Source organism: Maniola jurtina, chromosome 15, assembly GCF_905333055.1.
Source record: "Maniola jurtina chromosome 15, ilManJurt1.1, whole genome shotgun sequence".
NCBI classification, from domain to species: domain Eukaryota; kingdom Metazoa; phylum Arthropoda; class Insecta; order Lepidoptera; family Nymphalidae; genus Maniola; species Maniola jurtina.
The window spans coordinates 9268441-9283519 of record NC_060043.1 but is presented as its reverse complement, the minus strand read 5'-3'; the positions used below and the strand labels follow the sequence as shown (position 1 = coordinate 9283519).

The 15079-nt window shown below is 36.5% G+C and overlaps 3 protein-coding genes across 5 annotated transcripts in view; 2 read left to right on the top strand and 1 right to left on the bottom strand.

Moving 5' to 3' along the window:
* The first annotated feature begins 268 nt into the window (after positions 1 to 268).
* On the top strand, positions 269 to 3219 carry LOC123872359. 3 transcript variants are annotated; one of them, XM_045916583.1, is made up of 5 exons: positions 269 to 407; positions 513 to 635; positions 1288 to 1425; positions 1916 to 2042; positions 2672 to 3219. In XM_045916583.1, the coding sequence occupies exons 2-5, from the start codon at positions 517 to 519 to the stop codon at positions 2837 to 2839; spliced, it is 552 nt and encodes a 183-aa protein (XP_045772539.1). In that variant the 5' UTR covers positions 269 to 407; positions 513 to 516; the 3' UTR covers positions 2840 to 3219. The 3 variants fall into 3 exon arrangements, with proteins under 3 accessions (XP_045772539.1, XP_045772538.1, XP_045772537.1); XM_045916582.1 differs by having other exon boundaries at positions 269 to 443; positions 511 to 635; XM_045916581.1 differs by having other exon boundaries at positions 269 to 443; positions 506 to 635.
* A 1060-nt stretch (positions 3220 to 4279) lies between these two features.
* On the bottom strand, positions 4280 to 6483 carry LOC123872349. The gene is made up of 4 exons (XM_045916571.1): positions 6332 to 6483; positions 5957 to 6242; positions 5102 to 5635; positions 4280 to 4683 (listed from the first exon to the last, which is right to left on the bottom strand). Coding segments are annotated over exons 1-4 (1128 nt in total). The 5' UTR covers positions 6334 to 6483; the 3' UTR covers positions 4280 to 4377.
* A 395-nt stretch (positions 6484 to 6878) lies between these two features.
* Positions 6879 to 15079, top strand: part of LOC123872333 (probable ATP-dependent DNA helicase HFM1) — a 43417-nt gene continuing 35216 nt past the window's right edge. The window contains exons 1-8 of the mRNA XM_045916547.1: positions 6879 to 6998; positions 7283 to 7470; positions 7775 to 7855; positions 8364 to 8489; positions 9000 to 9129; positions 9556 to 9727; positions 10407 to 10585; positions 10851 to 11001. Coding sequence (XP_045772503.1) covers positions 6985 to 6998; positions 7283 to 7470; positions 7775 to 7855; positions 8364 to 8489; positions 9000 to 9129; positions 9556 to 9727; positions 10407 to 10585; positions 10851 to 11001 — 1041 coding nt within the window. The 5' untranslated portion in view covers positions 6879 to 6984. The remainder of the gene's footprint in view (positions 6999 to 7282; positions 7471 to 7774; positions 7856 to 8363; positions 8490 to 8999; positions 9130 to 9555; positions 9728 to 10406; positions 10586 to 10850; positions 11002 to 15079) is intronic.

The window sequence follows — 15079 nt, the reverse complement described above, 5'->3', positions numbered from 1 at the left end:
TTCATGAGTTTAATAGTTAAATGAGAAGTGAAGCGGGAATTATTTCTACCATGATTCTATGCTAAAGCCTAGCCAACAATAAACCACGCATTTTTTGTTGTAATTTATTATGCATGGTTGATAGAGTTGAGGCAAATGATTGAGTTTTGACTGGATGATTGGATTCAACTAAGTTGGATCGTCTAAACAACGTTATTGTTGTAAGATTGTTGTTTTGTCTATGGTACCTACTGGATTGGCGGGAAATTGTTTTCCGTTTGCTAGAAATGTCAATGTCAAAGATTGTGTAGTTTGGTTTGATGTTCGAATATTTTTCAGAACACAAAATACAATACAAATTGAACCATTGAACTTGAATAAAAAACTGCGGTTGGTGCTCATCTCCAATAATTCACGTCGTAGATAGCGTAAGTCTATGCTTTATGAATCAATCTGGAACAAAGGTTCACTTACCTACCATTTTGTGCTTCGCAAAACAATGAGGTTAAGTTTTGTTTTCATTTAACTTTCAGAAAAATGCCGCGAACTACAAGAAAATCGCTTAAAGTGCTACAGCACATTGCTGCAGATACAGAAAATCTAGTGGGCAGGCCATCTAAAAATTTAAAACATCAACTGAGTCAAGAGACTCCTGTGTAAGTTTCTTAGAATATTTCTGAATCAAGAATGAAATTCCTGCAAATCCTTTTCTAGTTAATTTATAGTGGTGATGCAAAATATCAAGTGTCTAGTCTTGACCCAGCTGTGAACTTTGAGCTGTGTTGATGTCAGTCAATCCAGTATCTCTAAATATGATTATCCTCTGACTCTGCCTCTGTCTCCTTAGTAATATAACTGACTAATATATTTTCATCTAGCTGATGCCTGCGACTTCGGCCGTATGGACTTAGATTTTTGAAAATTCCATGGGAATTCTTGATTTTTCAGGATAAAAAGTAGCCTATGTCACTCCAGGTTTTTGACTATACCCAAGTAAAACAGCTCATTGATCTGTTGCAACGCTATTGAAGGGCAAACCGACATACTCTCGCATCACTACCCATATTATAAATGTGAAAGTGTCTTTGTTTATTGGTTTGCCCACAATCACGCCGAATTGAAGACCTGGAGAGTGAAATAGGGTACTTTTTATCCTGGAAAATCAAAGAGTCCCCTTAGGGATCTTTGATAATAATCTAAATCCACTCATATAAATTTGCGGGCAATGCATAGTTTATAATATGGGTAGCAATTAGTTTGTCAGTTTGACTGTAATATTATGTTTATTTTTGTTTCTTCTGTTTCCAGAGAAGTTGAAGTTAAAAGGAAGAATGTATCTAAAGAGAAGGAAACCCAGGTCAATTTGGAAAATCAAATTACAGCCAAAGATCTAACCAGTAATGACCCTTCTGAAAAATATTGGCAAAAGCTAGCTGAGAGACGCCAGTAAGTGTTGCTTTATAATTATATTTTGTCTTTTTATTTCTATGCCAATGACTTTGGGTAGAATTTATGTTTGTAAAGATTTCACGGGAACTCTTTGATTTTCTGGGAAAAACAAGCAGCTTGTGTCCATCTCTTGCAATGCGATTCTGTACCAAATTTTGTCTAAGTTTCTTAAGTGGCTGGGCAGTTAAAAGTTAACAGACAAATACTTTTGCAGTTTTAATAATATTAGTATCTACATATAGATATATGCCTGATTGAAAAAATCTAACAATTAGGGCAATACTTAAATACTTAGTAAACATAAAATCTGACTTCTTCAGTATATATCAAAAATGGTGAGCAAAAAATCATTTCCTGCAGTTATATTGGTTACATAAGGATGCCAATATTCCTAGCTTCTCGCTGTTTGGTGAAAAATTGTGAAGGAGGAACAAGATTATGAAGGCTTGACTAATTCAAATAATATACATATGTACATTTTTCATAGAATTGCCTTGCAAGAAAGTTTAGAAGAGAATGCAAAACTCAGAGAGACTATTGAAGACTTGAAACAACAGCTTATTAAAAGCCAACAAATGCTGGATGAAGCTAACAGCTTTGTGGAAGTAATCAAGGTAAATCTTGCCATTTTTATTTATAACTACCTTGTACAGGCTGTAATTAGAATACTAGCAAAAATGAAGACAGGTGATAGCACTGACAATTTGAATTTTTTTTTTTTTTTATTATTGTAATAGTTTGTACAATCATCATCATCATCATTATCAACTGATAGAAGGACACTGTCGGACATGAGTCTCTTTTAGAGATTTCCATACGCTGCAGTCTTGTGCTGTCTGTATCGACTCGTGCGACTCATTTGATTTTGTCTGTCAACCTATGTGAGGTTTTACAACACTTTGCTTTTCTGTATGAGGTCTCTATTCTAGCACCTTGGATCCCTGATGTTTATTGTTTTTCAAACTATGTGCCATGCCCATTGCCACTTCAGTTTCGTTACCGATTGAGGTGTGGGTAACTTTGCTTTGGGTATACTGGTGGGTGCAAACCTAACTTTGTTGCTGTTTGTATAAACTGAGTTGTTTCACCATAGGTGGTGAAACAACTCAGTTTATACAAACAGCAACAAAGTTAGGTTTGCACCCACCAGTGTAAGCGACTATTGACATGTGTGAACTAAAACTTTTTTGCAGACCCTACAATATGTAAAAGTAATACATACCAACGTATTTATCGATTACAGGAGGAGTTAGCCAACTCACCTACAGATGACACAGGTATTGACGTTAATGACGTCAGCACTGCAGATGACGAAGCAGACGATACTGCAGATGATAGTGCAGCAGACAACCCTGAAGATGATACTGTAGCAGATGAAACAGATTTAGATGCCACCCAAGAAGCTGAATAAATAGACCTATACATATAAAATATAACTCGTCAGTGAAGTTCTAACAGTGTGTAAGTCATTTTTGGCAGGTTTTGACATTTGCCATTCTATGAAGATATTCACCCGCTTTCATTCGAACAATCAGAATCATATTAACGTTTTTTATTTCGTCAATAACTTAATTTTAAATCCTTAAGGGTCGCTAATGAATATTTTATAGTTTTATTACTCTCCTGTAGTCTTTTTTGACTTACGCACTGTTCAACTTCATTGATGAATTGCTGGTTTACATTTTAATCAGCTTGCTAGTATTGGAAGGACCAGCTACTGGAGTGCAGTTATTCATAGCTAGCTTAAGGCTAAAGACAGATCTAGTGGAATTCCACAAGAAGTGTAAAATTGTTTTCTATTATGTCATATTATGTAGACAAATAAAAATGTATCAAAAGCATTGCTGCCAATTGCCATGCAACATTGGAACTGGTAGCCCTTTTGTAGTCTCGCCTATTATTAAGCTGTTACTTAAGTACTATTAGCTGGTGCTTAGTATGAAGAGAGACACAGTAGTCTGACACCTTTGATCTCGTGGTAAATGATAACCAATACAACCGTTCAAAATAGGGCCTGATGCTGTTGTTGTCTAGACAGCTTTATTGAACCTCTGTATGTTATAACATCATCTATACTGTGGTAGTAGTTTATACAGAAAGGGTGGGTGGTGGAGACATTATTCTTCATAATTTCCCTTGTGTATAAGTAAGTCTATGGAAGTCAGTTTCTTCCATAACTCCATGCAATTCAAAATTTTTATATAAACCATTGCCAACTGTTGTATCATATTATGCGAGTTGGTTTTGCATTTCTCATTAACACTCCAGTGGCTTGTCACTTATTCAACATCCTATTATCAATCGACGATAGATCCAACCAGTTGCCTTAGTGTCTGATCCGGCATAAATGTAACCAGCTTTTTCTTATTGCTTTATAAATTGGCTTTGTTTTTAAAATCTTATCTAAATATGAGCTTTGTCAGTTTAATTTTTTTCACAAATAACTAGAATGGCAGTATTATGTTTATTAACTTTTTATATCTCATTGTGTTTACCAACATTTTTCTTTTCAATGATTCATTAATTTGTAGTACCTATTCTAGGGATCTCATCTTATCTATGAATTCTCAAACATTTGTATAGGTACTTTCATGAATGTATGGTAACAACAGTTCATTTGAGTTTAAAAAGAGAAATCTACTAATAATCTAAAAGTAACAAGATCAAAACTATTTTTATTTTTCTTTATTTTAAAAATCAGTTAGAAACTGCACTTATAAGCTGAATATGCAATATTTTCATTTAACTAGTAATAATTTTAAGATACTTTTGACTGAGTTTTCAATACCAAACTTAGTATTAATGTTAAAAACAAATAAAAGCTAATTTTTAAATAAAATACATGTGTTTCAATAAAAATATGTATAATGTTTGCAATACAAAGACAAGTTTCAGAGCACATGCATCTAAATAATTACAACCTACATTACTTTTAAGGTACTTCATTTATCATGAGAGTTTTTTCTTCAAAAATACTTTAAAATGTTCATTGAAATTAGACTCGTAGGTATATGGTAATAAGTCAGGGTACATAGTGATTTCTTTAAGTACATTAATATTAACTCCGTATGGCAGTACACTCCTCACTTTATTATTCAGACATCCAGTGGCATGTATGTAATAATTGATAATTAAATTGTATATGAAATTCACATATTTGTAGTCTAAATTATCATTTGCGCTCGGCTCATGAGGTGTAAGCGGGTTAATCCTGTTCAGATACCCTGGTGTTATTATCGGTACTATGAAGTCAGCCTGTAATACAAATATAAATTAAAATACTATAAGTATACCATTTCACAGAGATGGCTCCTGAGGCAGGATGTGGATTGCGGGAGGGTGACAGTTGATGTGAAAAATCAAAGAATTCAACATACATATCACCCAAACTCTACCCCACAAGCAGACTCAGTCAAGTGGTATAAACAAAACTACTGTAGTTTAAAATATTACATAGACTGATGACGGTCATGTAATTAGATGATAAAAAGTACCAAACTAGCTTCATTCTCGGAGCATGTATATTCAAATTCCATCCACTGACTGGTTTAGCTACTAGCTATTCCTACCAAAGGGTTTTTAGTTGGAGGAATAGGTGAATGTTTGTAATTTTTCACATGCTTAATAAATAATAAAAAAGAACCCATATAATTATTATTTGATTTCCAGTTACCTTTTCAAAATATTTCCTAATAAACTTCTCTGGATTTTGATATACTTGTTCCTTTCTATTACATAGTGTTAAAACTGTGACTTGTTGGCCTTCCCAGGTATTTATATAATGTTGAATGTTTATAGCAGTGTCTAGACCATCTTCTGTGTATGTCAAAAACAGAATTGGTTTATCATCATCAATTTCTTTATTATCTATAGGAGCTGGTCGCAGTGTTGGTTGATTAGGTTTAGGTTCCTTATCTTTTATAACATAGTTTTTATTTAAAGCTGCTGGTAAGTCATTCTCTATTTCGTTTGTAAAGAAGATTCTTTTATTCCCAGGTGTTTTACTTTCACTTTGGTAGCCACTGTCATCTTTTTTATTGAAATATTGGCTTAAGTTGCAAAAAGGTTCTTCGATGGCTTTGAGAATATCATACCTATTCATTTTCTCTAAAGCATCAACTATTTTGTCTAATGTTGCAGATTCATTTTGCATGAAAACTTTTATTACTATGTTTGCTGGGTCTTCTTTCACTGAGTTTCCTATATACTAAAAAAAATATTAAATCAAAAAACTTAATAAAAATTAAATATAAGGATTTCATTCTACTTCAGTTTTAGGCAATAAGTACAAGGGTTTAAGTATCAATTATTATTAAGGCTTAGAGCGGTAATACTGGCACTGGCAGCTTCTACTTAGTTGCATCAAGATGTGACAGCTTAAACTACAAACTTGCTCTCAGTCTCATACACCAGACTGCATGAGCAGTTGTCACTGATTGCTCAAGCAATCTACACAAGCTGATCAACTATTCAAGCTGCCTGTATAACTGTCTTTCACAGACATTTAAAAAAAATGTTTTAAACTTACATTCAGGTCATCCTGTGCAACACCAAGAGCATTGCCCAATTCTCTCCATGTATTAGGTGAACCCCCAATCTTCTTTACAAGGCTTTTCCACGCTTCATAACACACAGCGCCTCTTTTAGTAGACGTATTTCTGTAGTATAGTATATTTGTATGGAGATTGCAAACAGTTTTACCAAGTGTTTTTAATTTTGTCATTTCCTTTAATCTATCCTCCCTAAGCTTCTCTTCAAGATATAATGTATCCACACTAATTGTATCTGCATTATGGTAATCCACGTCTATATTCCTGGAATTACAAATCTTATGTTATTTTTAAATACCATGACTTAGCCATAAGTGGTAATTTAATGTAAATATTGTCTTCAAATTACTTACATTTTGTATACAATGGTTAGTAAGATTTATTATAAATCACAGCAAAAAGTTACAAACCACAATTTCATTTATAAACTTTGTACAAAAATTAAAAATACAAATGCAAAATTCAAGGAAAACCCAAAAGAAATGCAATGAATGGACAGGCGACAGCTGACACTTGATAGCTAACGACAGTGACAGATATGAAAAGCTAAGTTATCAGGCTCAAAACAACTAGAACCCAGAGCCGTAAGCCAGTTTAAAAAAAGCAGTGAACCAGAGACAAAATTATATTTTTACTTATTGCATGTCACGGCTTTGGATTCTAGCTCTAAAGCTGAATAGTCTGTATTTTTAATTCTTTACAGCTATGAATTCTATCGTAAAGTCCAACAGCTTCAACCTAACGATACACCTTTCCTGAATTTCCAGCAAGAACTTTGAAACCAAGTAAAAAAATCCACATCTAAGGCATTATTTTGCTTTTTATTTTGACTATCTATGTACACTTTTTCATTGTTCGTCTGTGATTAAAACTAGTGATTACATACTCTTTGATTCAAATTATTTTTACGCGGCAAGTCAACGAACTTTGAAGAAAAATTATTTAACTATTATTATTATTTAACCCCGTTTTTTAACTCGTTATGACGAGTAAAGCGGATTAAAAGATGAATAAAGATTTGTAAGTACAATTACATTGTGATAAGTTGATAGTAGCTTATAAATTCGCTAAATAAATTAATATAAATGTAAGGAATGTTCATGTAATACATTAGAATTTAGGTACTTACTATCAGGTAAAATAATAATTGCTTTTTTAATGCTTCATATTTTCATTTTGATTTTAATAAAAAAGCAATAACTATTTGGGTCAATTGTTTTATTATAATTATGTAGGAAGTAGGAACATAATATTATGATTAACTAGGAGAAAAAGATACATCTTTACCTACTTAATTATTACAGATCAAAGTTTACCGATGTTATTGACGAGATATGCGACTCACAACCGCTAGAAATATGCGATTCGCAACCCCTATCTCTCACATCGTCAAATAACACACCGGTACCACAAGAAGATCCTTTACCGAAATCATATCGACCAGAAAAATGCACCGGGCAGAGTGGAAACTTTCGCAGTGTGGAAGAAATTGGTAGGTTTTTTGAAGGACTTTTTTTCAACCAACTTCTTTACTTTAAAAGCAGTTTTGAAACGAAGCTTCATAGCGAACGGTTGTTTGCAAACTCGCTAAAAGTGAAATAATTGAAAGAACGAGCATGAATCAGCTGTCCATGTGTGTGAGTAAGAAAAAAAGATTTTATATTGCAAAATGCGATTCTGTCGCGTGACTCACGTGTTTGTGCTTTAACAAATAACTGACGTAGGTATGCCTACTTACTACTAATCTATTTTTGAAGGTATTATAATAATTACAGACCATAATTTTTCCCCAACAGATCCTAAATACCAGCATGTCTTCGCATATCGTTATTTCAACATAGTCCAGTCGGGCGTCATAGAAGATGCATTGTATTCAAGTGAGTACCTACAATTTTAAGGTCGCAACGTACTGCGGTAGCGACGTACGACTTATTCATCGCAGCTGCACATGCTGGAAAACCCGCTACTGACTAACTAGTTTGCAACCGTTGAACTAGTGAGACTTTTTTCCCCAGTAGTTAAACTGCATCAAAATCCCAATAAGAGTTGAATTATTATATCTATGTGACATTTTGTCGGTCTCAGCGACAGAGACAACGCTCTACAGTCGATGTACAATATTTCCTGCCGGGTACTGGAATATCTGCGGCACTAGGTGTAAGTGAACCATGGCCTAGGACCTAGGTCAAAGGCCCTCTGGGCGCGATACTCGGGGAGATGCATGTTCGAAATTCGAATCCTGCCGGTTCCACAATTTTTCATAGTACCTATTTAAAATGATTTAGAAATTTGTCGATGCGATTTATAAAAGTGGAAGTAGGTATCTTTGTCTGTAGTGATTTTGCTTGTAGTGATTTTGCTAAAATCCTTTATTTTCTTTCACAGACAAATCGATAGTAGTGTGTGCGCCTACAGGCTCGGGAAAAACTGTGGTCTTTGAAATGGCCATAGTCCAGCTGCTAATGGAGCTAGAAGACAGGAATTATACGGGCGATTTTAAAATTATATACAGTTCGTATGCAAAACTTTACCTATAATTAAAACTTCGATGCCTTCCTATATAAAAGGAAAAGCTGACTGACTGACTGATCTATCAAACTACTGAACGGATCTGGCTGAAAAAAGGCATGCATATAGCTATTTCGTAGACACCCGCTAAGAAAGGATTTCTGAAAATTCAATCCCTAAGGCAGTAAAATATAGGGATTTGTCCACGCAGATGAAGTCACGGGCATAGGCTAGTCTAAATATATCATAAAAGGAAAAGCTGACTGACTGATCTATCAACGCTCAGCTCAAACTACTGGACGGATCGAGCTGTTTGACATAGAAATAAGTAGATGACGTAGACATCCGCTGAAAAGGATTTTTGAAAATTCATCCCCTAAAGGAATAAAATAGGGGTTTGAAATTTGTGTTGCCCACCCGGGGTCGCGGGCATAAGCTACATAATTATATTATTTTCTAGGTGACTAGAAGAATCAATAGCATAATTTAAATTAAAAAATTGTATAATTTTAGTGGCGCCAGTAAAAGCCCTATGTACGGAGAGGCTCACTGAATGGCACTCCAAGTTCACGAGGCTTGGTCTCCTTTGTATCGAAGTAACAGGAGACACAGACGTCGAGTTTCCACAATTACAGCCTTACAGGTTCATTATAAACTTATATTACAGTGAAAGTTATTTAACCGGGATATCAAGGGATATATATAGAATTACATATTTATCACTTGTAGAGGTTTTCATTTATACAGTTTCCCAAATAGGCAGGTTAACATGGCAGTTGTCTAAGTTAGAGAAGGATCCACTATGAGAGGTCGAAATGTATACTTGCATCGAGAGGTTGAAATAATTTAAGTGAAAGATTTTGTAAAAAAATTGTCTCTCTTAAATACAGATTATTAAACTGTGAAGTCCCAATTACAGATGAACATCGAAAAAATCAATGAAATCTAATGTCAGTTAACAAGGTCTTAAAATTCCCAGTGGTCCCAGTAAAATATAATAAATTCATATAATTATAGTAAATATATAAATATAGTAAAATATAATAAATTCACCACCTTTAATCCATAGAATCATCATAACAACGCCAGAGAAGTGGGACATGCTCACTCGCAGATGGAAAGATCACAGGGGTCTAGTTGAAGTGGTCAAACTATTTCTGATAGATGAAGTGCACATATTGAATGACGAAATACGAGGACCTGTTTTAGAAGCAGTTGTTAGCAGAATGAAAACTATCGAAGTAAGTACTATCAAACTGAAGACTATAGAACAAAAAATCTACAGTGTTATTACAAAACGGTGATGTTTCAATCTTTTGCTGTGATAGCAACAGATTTAGTCTCTCTTTTGTCTTCTTCGCTCTTTTACATTAACACATTATTTAAAACTGTATAACCTAAAACACTGTTTTGTAGTAACACCTCTAATATCCTTGAAGTTAGGTACTTCAGTAGTTAAGTGGTTAATTTCTGATAATTTATCAATGGACTCGACGAAATCGAAAGCTTTTCAAAATGTTTTCCAATATTGGTTTATGCTTTATAATACAAGTAGACCCTGATAGTAACTATGCTCTTGCACTTGCGTGCAATGCCCAAGAAATCTTTGACTATAAAATGGTGAGTAGGTATGGGTGATGTTATCTCTAGAACTAATGCCAAGATTGCCAAGGATCTGAGATTTACATTCGACTTGGGGCTCACATTTTGGTACTCACAAACGCTTTAGCAATAGGTTTAAAAAGGTAAAAATTATGTAAAATGTAGGTACCCATAGCTGTGTGTTTTCCAAAAACAAAAAACAGGTTCGCGGTTACAGACAACTTTATTTCGTAGCAGATAAACTCTTCAGCGTAAATACTACTAATGAAATTGACCTGCCTAAATCAAATTCTTCTCTTCAACCACTCCACTCTCTAGACATCAGTACAATCAGCGCATCGTATAGAACAATTGCAAGCCCAATTCCAAGGCGCGGGTGTGCAGCGTCAAGAATCCCCTCCTAGGATACGTTTCGTAGCTGTTTCGGCTACAGTCAGTAATCCTGAAGACGTGGCCGCCTGGCTCGGAAGTAGTGAACAACCTGCTGCTTATTACAAGTGAGTACGCTTTACCAAAAAACGGTAATAACCAAGTGAATGTAATACTAATACCTATCTAAAGCTTGTCAGAATAAGCTAAAAAATCCATAGACCTATAGAATTTTGAAAAGTTAAGGCAGCGAATCAAAGCTAGGAGATTTGAAAATTTTGTCACTAACATTTCACTGCTGATGATGATAAAAGGCCCAAAATACTGACTTTTATTTTATTTTCTTTATTTTTCTTTACTTTTGACTTTATGAGGTTTTTGTTGTTTTATTAGGTTTGGAGACGAATGCAGGCCAGTGAAACTAAAGCGTGTCGTGGAAGGTTATCCTTGTCCAGTCGGCACCAGTATTTTCAAATTTGATATCATTCTCAACTATAAACTTTTGCCAATCATTCAGAAGTATCACAACGGAAAACCTACTTTGGTAATAATTATTCTCATTTTATTAGTAGGTACCTAGTTCACAATACTAATCTTATTACCTTCTGTAGAGGCACTAGCGAGTAATCATTTTAGAGGCTACGCGTGCAACGACGTAGCGTAATTCGTTAGTTGCATCTAGCCCGTTGTATCATGTTGACGTTTACAAATTGTAACTTAAAATTGTGAATTATAATATATATATTTTTTAGTGTTCATTTCTTTTGTTTTTATTTCTACCCTGGTAGAGAACACGGCGCTATATATACATCAAATATCTGTACAAATATACCTGTACATTGGTGACTCAGACTTTGAACTACCAGGGTAGCGCGTGTTAATTTTCTTAATTAAAATAAAGTAAAGTAACGTAAGCTAGGGCAACTCAAATTAACACGTAGGAAGTGAAAAACTAAAAAACTTTAAAAATGGCGCAACCTACGACAGTAGTGAAGGATGAAGACACGTATCTAGCGTCGATATCTCTCACGTCGAAGATCCCGGAGTTTTGGACCGACCAACCTAGGGTCTGGTTTATCCAGCTGGAAGCAATACTGGCACCACAAAAACAAGGAGACGCATCCAAGTATAATATAGTGGTATCCAAGCTGGGTAAGGATGTCATTCAACAGGTGACGGACATCCTGATCAATCCTCCGGAGGTGCGTAAGTACGAGGTACTTAAAGAAAGGTTGCTCAACATATATGAAGAGTCGGAGAACCGCCAGATACAGAAGCTCATCGGGGAGATGGAACTGGGTGATCAGAAACCCAGCCACCTCCTCCGAAAGATGCAGGATCTGGCCAGGGGTAAAATTAATAATGAGACCCTAAGTGTTTTATGGCAGAATCTGCTACCAGCAGCAGCACGAGGCGTTCTGGCTGCAACAGAAGCTAAAGATCTAGACAGACTAGCCGTGATTGCTGACAAAGTAATGGAAACTCTGAAGTCCCAACCAGTAGCAGAAGTGGCAGCAAAGGAGACGGTACCCAGAAATTCGTCGATGGCAGCTGAAATAGCCAGGATCCATGCGAGGTTGGACCAGCTGGACAGGTCCAGAGACAGTTGGCGAGGCAGGCGAGGTCGCGGAAGGTTCCGTGGTCGTTCGCGTTCCCGAGGACGAGAGGAAAACAGGTCCAGACGTACCCCGGATAGCCCGGACTGGCTCTGCGTGCATCATTTTAGATACAGGCAGAGAGCTAATCGTTGCGAACCGCCGTGCACCTGGAATAAGCAGCAGGAAAACTAGTGGAGATGCAGGTGGAACCGGTGGGTACCTGCGTCGAATTAGGGAACCACCGTTTATGTATTACGGATAAGGACAATGGCATACGCTATTTAATAGACACAGGTGCGAACATTTCAGTGTTGCCTAAAAGTTATAAATCAGTGTGTGATAGTACAGTAAATAATAAATACAAACTTTATGCCGCGAATGGTAGTGAAATACAAACTTTCGGAACAAAGACTCTAGTGTTAAATTTAAGATTGCGTCGTGCGTTTAAGTGGACTTTTGTAATAGCCGACGTTAAACAACCCATTTTAGGTGCGGATTTTTTAGCTAAGTATAATTTGTTAGTAGACTTAAGAAACAGACGATTGTTAGATCAGGAGACTAACATGTATGTAATTTCCACTATAGTAAACTCGGAGCATTCATCTATTTTTACTATAGCCGAGTCGCATCCATGTTATTCTCTTCTAAGTAGGTTCCCGGAATTAACTAAGCCAGCGACATTCAAAGAACCACCACGTCACAGCGTAAGACACCACATCGAGACTTCAGGTCCTCCGGTGCATGCGCGCCCAAGGCCGCTGCCGCCGGACCGATTTAAAAAGGTAAGAGAAGAATTTCGCCTTATGCAGGAAATGGGTATTTGCCGCCCGTCAAAGAGTGCGTGGGCGAGTCCTCTACACGTTGTACCTAAAAAAGATGGTAATATAAGGCCGTGTGGAGACTATAGAGCGCTGAATGCAATTACGAAGCCTGATAGATACCCAATTCCTCACATAAAGGATTTTACGTTTATTTTAGCTGATAAGAAAGTATTTAGCAGGATTGATATTAACCGAGCGTATCACTTTATTCCGATAGCAGAGGATGACGTGGAGAAAACAGCTATCATTACACCTTTTGGTTTGTTTGAATGGCCATGTATGTCTTTCGGTTTAAGAAACGCAGCACAGACGTTTCAACGTTTTATGAATAATTATGTCTTACAGGATTTAGAGGCAAATTTTCAACAAAATAACCCGGATTGCGCAAATTATAAAGCAGAATTTGTTTTTTCGTATTTAGACGATTTAATAATAGCTAGCGAAAATAGTTCGCTTCACGAAAAACATTTAGAGGCCGTTTTTGAAAGATTACAAGAAGTTGGGCTAACTGTTAATTTAGCAAAGTGCGCGTTTTCGCAGGATAAAGTTGAGTTTCTGGGTCATGAGGTCTCAGCCAGTGGCTTAAGGCCGTTGCCAAGCAAGGTCCAAGCCATTGTAGTCTTTCCCAGACCGAAAACGGTAGAGGAACTTCGTAGATTTCTAGGCATGGTAAATTTCTATAGAAGTCATTTGCGTCAGGCAGCCGAATATCAAGCTGAATTAAATAAGTATCTTCACGGAGCAAAGAAACGTGACAAAAGTAGTATAGTGTGGACAGAAAGTGCTGTTCAAGCTTTCGAACAATGCAAGTTGAATTTACAGAACGCTGCTTTGTTAGCGTATCCGATGACAGGTCAAGTGCTTGCTATAATGGCAGACGCGTCAAATAGTTGTGTTGGAGGCACTTTACAACAAAGAGTAAATAACGAGTGGGTTCCGTTAGGTTATTTTTCGAAAAAATTGACTGACACGCAACAAAAGTACAGTACCTACGACAGGGAGTTACTTTCGCTTTATTTGTCAGTGCAATATTTTAGGAACATGTTCGAAGGTAGAGATCTCGTTTTGTATACAGATCATAAGCCGTTAACGTTTGCGTTTAAAAAGCTAAGTAGTAGTAAAGAAACGCCGCGAAGGACCCGTCAGTTATTATTTATTAGTGAGTTCACGACGGATATACGCTATACAAAAGGCGAAGAGAACGCGCCCGCGGACGCGTTATCGCGCGTTGAAACAATTTCGTGCCCGTCTGTACTTGACTTCACAGAAGTGGCTATTGCGCAAGCGAACGACAAAGAGCTCACAGAATTGCTAGGAACAAAAAACGGTAATATGAGACTAATAAAAATTGACTTGCCGAGTGTAAATAAGCCGATTGTTTGTAACTTGCGAGGCGATAAGGCTAGACCTTACTTACCAAAACAGTTTAGGCGTATCGCATACGAAACAATACATAACCTCAGCCATCCAGGCATTAGAACAACAAGGAAAATGGTAACTAATAATTATTTTTGGCCTGGGATGAATAAAGATATAGGTATTTGGGCTAGGTCGTGCATAGAGTGTCAAAAAGCAAAGGTTCACAGACACACTATGTCACCTTTAGGGCAATTTGCAAAAGTAGATAGAATGTGTCATTTACACATTGACATTACAGGTCCATTCACTATTTCAGAGGAAGGCTACAGGTATTGTCTTACAATGATAGATAGAGAAACAGGTTGGCCGGAAGCATTTCCAATTAAAGATATTTGTGCGAAGACAGTAGCCAAACTCGTGTATGAAGGATGGATTACTAGACATGGGTGTTTTATTAATTTGAGTTCAGATCAAGGAAAGCAATTTGAAAGCAGTCTCTTTAGACAGTTAATGAAATATTTAGGGGTTCATAAGTTTAGGACGACACCGTACCATCCACAAAGTAATGGCATGATCGAACGATGGCATCGTAGTTTTAAGGCCGCCTTAATGGCGAGATTAAAGGACAATAGATCGTGGGTTGAAGAAATGCACACCATTATGATGGGACTACGTGCAGCACCACGCAGTGACACAGGGGTAAGTGCCGCGGAATTAACCTTTGGGCGAACTCTGAGGCTCCCTGGAGAATTTTTCGAACCATCGGATAGTAAGATAACGGACGGTGAGGAGTACCTAAAGCAGTTGAAACAGGTAATTAGTAATTTAAGACCGAAACCCGAGA